The sequence below is a fragment of the Lycorma delicatula genome, chromosome 5 (assembly GCF_047948215.1).
Source record: "Lycorma delicatula isolate Av1 chromosome 5, ASM4794821v1, whole genome shotgun sequence".
Lineage (NCBI taxonomy): Eukaryota > Metazoa > Arthropoda > Insecta > Hemiptera > Fulgoridae > Lycorma > Lycorma delicatula.
The window spans coordinates 55,323,430-55,332,537 of NC_134459.1; the positions used below are offsets into that span (position 1 = coordinate 55,323,430).

General features: G+C 27.7%; 1 protein-coding gene across 1 annotated transcript in view; it reads left to right on the forward strand.

Annotated features, from left to right (window-relative positions):
• LOC142324961 (spermine oxidase-like) overlaps positions 1 to 7,634 on the forward strand; it is a 30,387-nt gene extending 22,753 nt beyond the window's left edge. The window contains exons 8-9 of the mRNA XM_075366130.1: positions 2,038 to 2,164; positions 7,392 to 7,634. Of these exons, the coding sequence (XP_075222245.1) occupies positions 2,038 to 2,164; positions 7,392 to 7,496 (232 nt within the window). The 3' untranslated portion in view covers positions 7,497 to 7,634. The remainder of the gene's footprint in view (positions 1 to 2,037; positions 2,165 to 7,391) is intronic.
• Positions 7,635 to 9,108: the final 1,474 nt, after the last annotated feature.

The window sequence follows — 9,108 nt, forward strand, 5'->3', positions numbered from 1 at the left end:
GTTCTTACGTGGAAATACCCATTTTAAATAAGTTAGCTGGGTCCACTTATATTATATCAGACTTTAATATAGATTCTGCGTTTCTTAAGATTTTTGTTGACTTCCTTCATTTTTTAAAAGCAAGAAGGAAAACCTTTATTTATGTAGCAGCAGATTTTAATGTTGATTTACTGAGAGATAACAGCCATGTAACTAAGTTCATAGATTTAACTGATACCTACGATTTTAAGATAAATTTAAGGATCTTACAAAAATAACAGCAAACAGTGTGCATCGTGTATTGATGTTTTGACAGATTTTTTTCATAGGAGACATATTTGTTTACAGTGTAGATTCAGGTTTTTTGGATCACAATTCTCTTTTTATAACTCTGCCTAAAAAAAAGATAAAAAAGACCAATACTTACGTACTTACATACCAATACTAAGTAGTGTCTGATATGGGATTGTAGTTGGAAAAAAATTAATTATTTTAGTAGTTCTCAATATGGTTTCAGGAAGAAATGTGGTACTAAGCTTGCTTTGTGTGTAATTTTGTGAATAGGGTGCCATCTGCTATGGATGACTCTCAAAGGTAGCTGATATTTCTGTAATTTGTCCTAGGCTTTTGATTGTCTTGATCACTTGCTTTTAATACATAAATTATTTTTATGTATTTTCTCTAGAATTTAGCTAACTTTATTAGCTTCTTATTTAGCTAACCTTATGCAAAGGCATGTGTGGTTGGAAACGACTTGAGACATACTCCAGTTGGAAGTGTATTAGACATGGGGTCCTCAGAGTCCATTCTTGGTCCACTGCTCTTCCTTATCTACAAATTCCTTATCAACTGCAAATCATCAGTGAGGATATCATATTTTTTTCTGATGATACCAAAAGTATTGATTGGGGATGGGATGATTCTGGAGTTGAGTGATTAGTTTAGGAGTGCCCTAATCTGCATTAAAGACTAGTTTACTAGTAATAGTCTCCTTATAAATGAGTCCAAAACCAAGATTATTAATTTTAAAATGATGGAAAAAAATGGTCCCTTCAATGAGTGAATATGGTTTTACTCTGGTTGAATAACAGAGTATTCTGGGAATGTTGACTGACAAAAAATTAAACGAGGGTGTGCATATTGACTACGTTACAAAAAGAATTAATTCTGTATGTTTTGCATTTTCTGTGGTTTCCCAGAGCACCTCATTGGATACAAAATTTGTTATGTATTAAGCCTATGTTCAGTCAGCTCTATCTTATGGAAGTGTTGAGGTTCGGTGTAGGACGAAGAGTTTTTAAGACTCAGAAAAAAAATTATTCGTTTAATTTGTAAAAGAGTTTCTAACATTTCAAATTGGCCTCTATTCTCATTCTTGAAAGTGCTTACTTTTCCTAGGTTACACATTTTGAATCATTAATATATATTTACAATAATCTAGAATTAAAAAAAAAATAAGTTTAGTTTTAAACATGGTTATAATATAAGAAAACATCTACAACTCCCAAAACATCATTCATCATTTTATGATAAGTTCTCAGTATAGAGGGATTAAATTTTATACTAAACTGTCAGAAAGGATAAAAAACCTTGGCCTAAAAAAGTTTAAACAGAATGCTGATGACTTACTCATAAAAGGCATGTATTATTCAGCAAATGAATTTATAAATGATACAGCTGGAATGGTGCATTATTAAATGCAGCTATTGTTTTATGAGCTTTTGTACGTGTTTTTATATGATTTTGATATTTATTGTTTTGTTTTTTGTTTTTTATTTGTACTTGTTTTATTGTCAATGCATCAACTATGTCACTTAAGAATTATATAATGTTTAATGTGTAGGAGTAGAAAATAAATAAATAAATATAGTAACAGTAAACATCTTTTTAACTTCATTTAGCATGGAGAATCTGTGACCTATCACTCTGTATTAGTAAATGAATTCTAATGAATTAAGTAAATATTTTAATACCTAAGTAATGATATTTATATATTTTTTGTATTTTATATATAACTATTAAATTTACTTAACATAATTATATTTATTTTTATTATAGATCAGCCTGGTCTAGTAATGCTTTTGTTCGTGGATCGTATAGTTTTCGCTCACTAAAGAGCGATTATTTGGGATACTCTGCTGCTAATGTTCTTGCTGAACCTCTTTTGTTCAACCAAACAAATCCGGTAAAAATAAATATCAGTAATTAGTGAATGTGTGTTTTAGTGATCATAATTCAATTTTACAGTAATGTAAAATTCATAGAAAGAAAATGTTTTCCCTGTTTTATTTTAATAATTATTGAAATTCTTTATATTAAAAAATAAGTGCAAATAAATCATTATTAAACATGTTAATAGAAATCATTAGAGTACATATTTGTGCACATGTTGAAGGGGGATACAGAAAATTTATGGTTTTTTATTCTATTAAATGATAATATTTAAAATTCATTAAAAAAATAATATTGTTTCTGTAAAAGAAAAAAAAATTAATTGTGTTTAAAATAAATTGGTGATAAATATTTTTAAATGGTTTGGTAATTAATTAAAAATGACAATGGAAGCATAATCAGAACCTTTCTCGTAATTCAAAGTTTTGTTTTGTGGCATTACATGAAAAAATGTCTGTTGTCTGGTATGATAGGAATGGTAGTGTTATTTTTTAAAAATAAGGTACTATTTTTTTAACAGAAATTCCTTATTCATAAATTTAAACACATGGCTATATTAAAAAGATTAACTTTTTAATATTGGTCTATATGACTCATACTTAATCAAACAATGACTTCAATCAAATTAATGTTAACTGGTTCTTACAAAAACTTATTGGGGATAATTATCAGATTCATTTTAATTTTTTGGTAGAGTTTTGTTATAATGTTGAATACTCAAACTGTTAATGGAATATATGTAATGGAATATGACTTATAAATATTAGAAAACCCATTATTTATGTAACAAAATAATTTTCTGTTTGTTACGGTTGTTTATTTATGATTTTTTAAGATAGTATTCATAAATTTCATATAGTTGAAGTAGTTGAAATCTTGATTGAAACCTTACTTCTGTAAGAAAAATTCCTTTTAATTTGAAATTCAGTCATTGCAAATTTTAATAATTTTTTTTGTTTTGTTAATATGATAAAAGGAATCAAATTCTTTAATTTTGAAAATTTATTTGTATAATTTAAAAAAAGATATTCACAGAAATTTAACTTCAGGTAAATCTCTGCTTTTAATAATATTAAAAAAGGATAAAAACTAAACTGTAGCTGTAAAAATTGATTATTATTCATTTATATTTAGCTAATTTATCTGTAATATTTTGTTTATAACATTAAAATACATTTTAATTTGACATTTTTATTTTCAATTTGATATCTTATGAATAGTCATATTAAAAGTTCATTGTCATCTTTCATACCTAAAAAAATATGGAACTTTTGTAAAGTAATGATATTTTTTTTTTGTCTTCAATGATTTGACTGGTTTGATGCACTCTCCAAGATTCCCTATCTAGTGCAAGTCGTTTCATTTTGGTATACCCCCTAAATCCTACATCCCTAACAATTTGTTTTACGTATTGATAATTATTTATCACTTTTATTATTATTAATTTGCCACATGCTACCCATTCTCCTGATTTTTTTTATTCATGCTCACATACAATTCTGTTATACAAAAAAATAATATTTCTTGGATCTGAGGAAAAAGGATATCAAATTAATCTGTTGTGTGATGAGGTTTGCTATTTGGAATAATATGATGGATCCTTTCATGAGGTATTACATCCTTACAAAGGATGAGGTATCTAAAGAACATAATAATATACTTTAACCAAATGTATTATAAGTATAATCATACCTTGCTGAACTTGTTTATTATGTTAAAATTATTGTTTTTCATAAGACTGCAAATAATGATTCATTAGGCATATGAAATACATAATATTTTTTAATTTTTTTCCAAATGTGTACATGGAAAATCTATTCAACTAGTGAAAAATAAGCAACCCCTTTTGTGGCCCAATGAGATAAGGATGATATGGATAACATGTAAATGAGGTGTAGTCTTGTATAGACTCAGGCCGACCATTTTTAAGACATGTGGTTAATTGAACCCCAACCACCAAAGCATACTGGTATCCACTGCTTAGTATTCAAATCCATATAAAAGCTTAGTTGCTTTTATATGGATTTGAACCTCAGAACCATCAACTTCAAAAATATATGAGTTGAAAAAAAAATGTTAAAATTATCAAAGAATATTACTAAATTTAATATTAAATATGAAAAACGGAAGCAAAATTTCATTACTGTTTCATTAAATTATACTTACAGTATGTTGGTTGTTGGGGATTAGGCTTTACACAACTAGCACTTTGGACATAATATTTATTATGCAACCACTGGGCAGGAAACTAAGTTCCTGATGTGATCAACAGGTAATCAAGAATGCATTAGATCTTAAGGTCATTGAGAGAACCTATTAGGATCAGATATATGTCCACAGAATAAATAATATGGAAGAAGCCAGAATAAGAAAAATAGATTAATGGCTAGGAAGGAACTAGTATTTAAAATAGTACATATAATTTACTGATTTGCCTAGGACAAAATTTTCAACATAAAAATAGAAAAATTAATACCAATGAAATGAGAAAAATGAATGAATGAATACTACTTTTATTTAATTAATTGTAATCTAGAATGATATTAGACTTACTTAATAATAATGATTTTAAAAATAGTTAAGCAATATTTGAAATTAATATTGAAAACATAAACCCTTATTTTAAAAAATTCATGATTGAGAACAAAAAGCAATTCTAATAAAGAAAAAAAAAGTACCATCAAGTTTCTGGGATGTTGCCAGTTTATCAAAATTTTTTTAATGTAAATTTTAGGCTGGTGATTTTCTTATTATTTTAAGCAACAAAAGATCTCATAAGCACTTGGTAAAATAAAAGCAGGACATTCCTTTTTAATTCTCGCCACCCTTGCTAAATTTGGATTTTCTTACTTTATGTCAGAATCTAACAAGTACACTTTGTGAAATAGCCAACAATTTTTTTCCAAAGGTTGAATAAAAATAAATAAAATACATTTTAGATCACAAAAAAAAATAGTTGAACAAATTCAACTAATTGTAATAATTATAATTAGTTGGATGCATGAACCTGTTGATCATTAGACATTTTCTGAAAAGTGAACTTAAACCGGAAATAACCACTCTGATTTCTTTTTCGTATTGATTTTCACGCGATACTTAGATTTTTTCACAGTAATTGTTCAATAAGAGATCGCAAATGGAATTAAAATACTATGTGCTTTACCACTAAGAAATTGATATTTCGTATTTTACTGACATCCAAAATTCATTTAATTACATGCTGCTAAATTTTTTTTTCAATGTATTGTTACAAAACAATCACATTCTCTTCTTCGGCAGCAGTAAACTCAGATGGAACTATGGAAGTAAATAGATCTTGAATCAATGCAACTACATAAAATTTATAATTTTAAAAATATTTCTTAAAGCAGGTGATAAGTGCCCTTCAAAATGGATTTCACACCTCAGCCGAAATTCGACTGGAGATCAAAAATTGTTACAAGGGGTAACCTTCCTTGCCTCTGTCATCATTGATTTATATTTACAACAGCTTTAGTCTTTTTTATAAAATCGAAAGATTTCTCAATTGACTTTAAAAGGTGCTTGTTGACTTTAAAAGGTGCTTCTTGCTTCCCTGGAGAAATTCAGACCATTCAGCTTTTCAGAAATGTCAGATAAATATAGTAGTTTTATCAAAAAATCTTCATTCACAAATTGTTTGGTGTACTTGTATAACAAACTCCTCCTCTTTAAGAAAAATATAAACTTCTTGTTGCAGTTCAAACATATGTTACCGTGGGGAAACCATTATGAAGTGCTATAGTACAATAAAGACATGTGTTTAGATCCCATATCCTTACAAATGTTTTTGAAAAGTTTTGCTTTCAATGGCCAAGTTTTTATAAAGTTTACTACATCTACTATGTATTCTAAGATCTGATTCAATGTATGACTCAGATATTTTGATGCCAGTGCCTCTATGTGAATAATGCAGTGGGTCAATAGTGCTTTAGGAGCTATCCTTTGAATAAAAGCCTGCAATCCTTTATAACAGCTAGACATAGAATGAGCATCACCAGTACAGATACCAATGCACTTGTCTACTTCAAACTGTTTTCAGATATAAAAATATCAAAGATCTTGAACAACTCTTAAGCCTTTGGGCTAGCAATGATACTTTTACAGAAGAGAAGGTCTTCTATGATCTTATTGCTACTTATAAACCATTCATAACAAACAAAATGAGCATCATTATAATTATCTGTGGTATTACCCTACTGCAAGCCAAATTCCTTTACTCTGATTCACAGTGACATCTTCGTTTTGTCGATTGCACTGATTAGCTGTGCAAATCAATGATGCGTAAATATCATTACCCACATAGAAAATTTTGGTCTGGTGTGGCTTACACCTTTGGTGTTTAATGTACTCTATTGATATAACTGAGAGATGGATATTGTAAAGCAACAAACAATTCATACACTTCTTTCTGTAATGAAATAAAATAAACATTGCCTCCTCTTAGTGTCAGAAATTGTTAAAAAAAATAAAAAATAAAAAAAAATGTTTCAGATGGATATCATTTATTACAAGGTTCTCCCTTCAAAATTTATTGTTGACAGTAACAATTGAGTTTACACAAATATTTGTACACATCTTTTCATATTAGCTGATAAATTAGAGATTTTTCATTTCATGGAAAAGCTAATCCCCATGAAAAAATTAAATAGGAAATTATATATGTAAGTCTCTGAAAAATTAAAATTAGCAGAGTTAATACTGTTATAATTATCTAATACAGTACACAATGTTTCAGTATGTTTCATAAAGTATAAAATGCAAAAAATATCTTTTGATTTCAATAATGCAGTTGTAATGCTATTTCCAAAGCCATAAACCAACATCGACACAATTTCATTTATTACCTCCACAAAAGCAGAGTTATGTTTTAAAGGTAATAACTATTACAAAATTTTGATGTGTAAATATAATTAAAAGAAAAAAAAGAATCAAAAGATACATCCTATGGTATCTATATTATACGGTTTGTCATAATTAAATTATGTATATCAATAATTATTTTAAAGCAGCAGATACTTTTATTTATTTCTAAAAAAAAACTTTTAGTGACATTAATAACGTGTTTCTAAATTAAATAATCCCTGATGATAATTTGTATTTTATACTTTTTCATTACCATTTTCTCTCTTTACCATTTCATATTCTCTCTTCTTTTTCATACCTTCCCTCTTTACCATTTAAATAATAACACAAACTTATTTAATGTATCTGTTTTCTAGGTTATATTATTTGCTGGAGAAGCTAGTAGTGATAGATCCTTTGGTTCAGTGCAAGGAGCACTAGAAACTGGATGGAGAGAAGCAACAAGAATTTTAAATTTTTAATTTTTGTAAAATTTATCTACTTAAAGATTAAAAAATATTAAGTAATGTTTATGGTATGTTGAGTTTTATAAATATTTTTTCATTTATTAAACTTTTGAAGAATTTATCTAAAAATATTAAAAACTATACTGAAAGATATACGAGTAAAGTATTCCTTTTTTAATTCTCCTTTAAAAATGTAGACTTTAACCTGTAATTCAGTACTACCTTAAAAAGTATAAATTTATAGAAGTTTTATTTATTACTTTCTGTTGGGGTTAATTTTTAAATTAGTTTCACTTTTATTTTTAATGTTGTTTAAAATTTTATTTGTTTTATTGTATTCAAAATATGAACAGAGCAGTAGAAGAAAGATGCTGCCTGTGTAAAATATCTATTCACAAGTCCCAAATGCCAATAAACCTATTTATGCATATACTAATTATAAGTTGTTCACTTGGTTAAGAAGAATCATTAAGGCGATTATTAATATTTTATTGACAAATTTTTACCAATTTTAGATTTTAAAAATAATTTTTCTTTTATTTGTTCTACAATTGTTCTTTAGAGAGCAGTGTTTTATTTAGGAACCTGTCATTTTATTACATTTTATTTTTTCAAATAAAATTTACCAAATATTAATTGCTGTAAGTGTAAAATATTGTTTTGCTGTAAGTAGAATTTAAATAAAGAATAGTCTCAAGGGATGAGTGCCGTTTATTTGTTTTTGCTTGTATGTTTTATCTAACTATCACGCAGTTCGTTAGAACTTCGCCGATAAGAGTCAGCAGACGGCGAAGTCAACGAACTACGTTTACAGTTCTAAACATGACCTAACTTAAAAGTGAAATTAAAATGAGAAAGAGATGTAAAAAATTAAGTTGAAAACATTATATTTCAGTTCAATTATTTTTGTAATAAAGAAAGATATTACTAATTTTGTTAGACAACGATGTTTTTTCTATTTGATGAACCGCGGGACTCGAATATGCCATTTTTTTACGGTGACTTTACGAATCGCACTGCTAGATAGCAGTACTTAATAGTACCAGGTAGCATACGAAAAATTAATGACGTACTTAAAAAAGAAAATTTACTACAACTTGTTTTAATAGTAAATGCTTTTATGTAAATGAAAGTTCTGAAGATGAAACTATTTTATTAATTCCCATCACTTCTTAAAAAAATAAAGTTATTATTTTACAAGAGATTATACTAGTTTTATTAAAAAAGAAAAAATTTGGTATGAAGTGAATGATATGACTATCAACAAAAAAAATTAGTCGTGAAGTTCAAAACATGAATGTTTGTTTGTTCTAGAAAGGCGATAAATTTTAATAATAAATCCATAAGATTACAATCAGTAATTCATAAAAAAATAAAAGAATAATCTTACAAAACGTAATGGTTTCCAAAAAAATTACAATGAAATTGTAAACCGAGTAGTGCTCGAGGATCAGTGTATGGTGGGGCTCAACAATATAATCGAGGTGATGCTCAGCAATAGCGACAAATGGAACTGTGTCTCGACTACGATCAGTGATAGGAGAGAAGGCCAATGAGGAGAGGTGATGACAGGCTGAGGAGAAGCGGATCGATAGAGACATGGAGTTCGATGACAGGTGATCAAGGG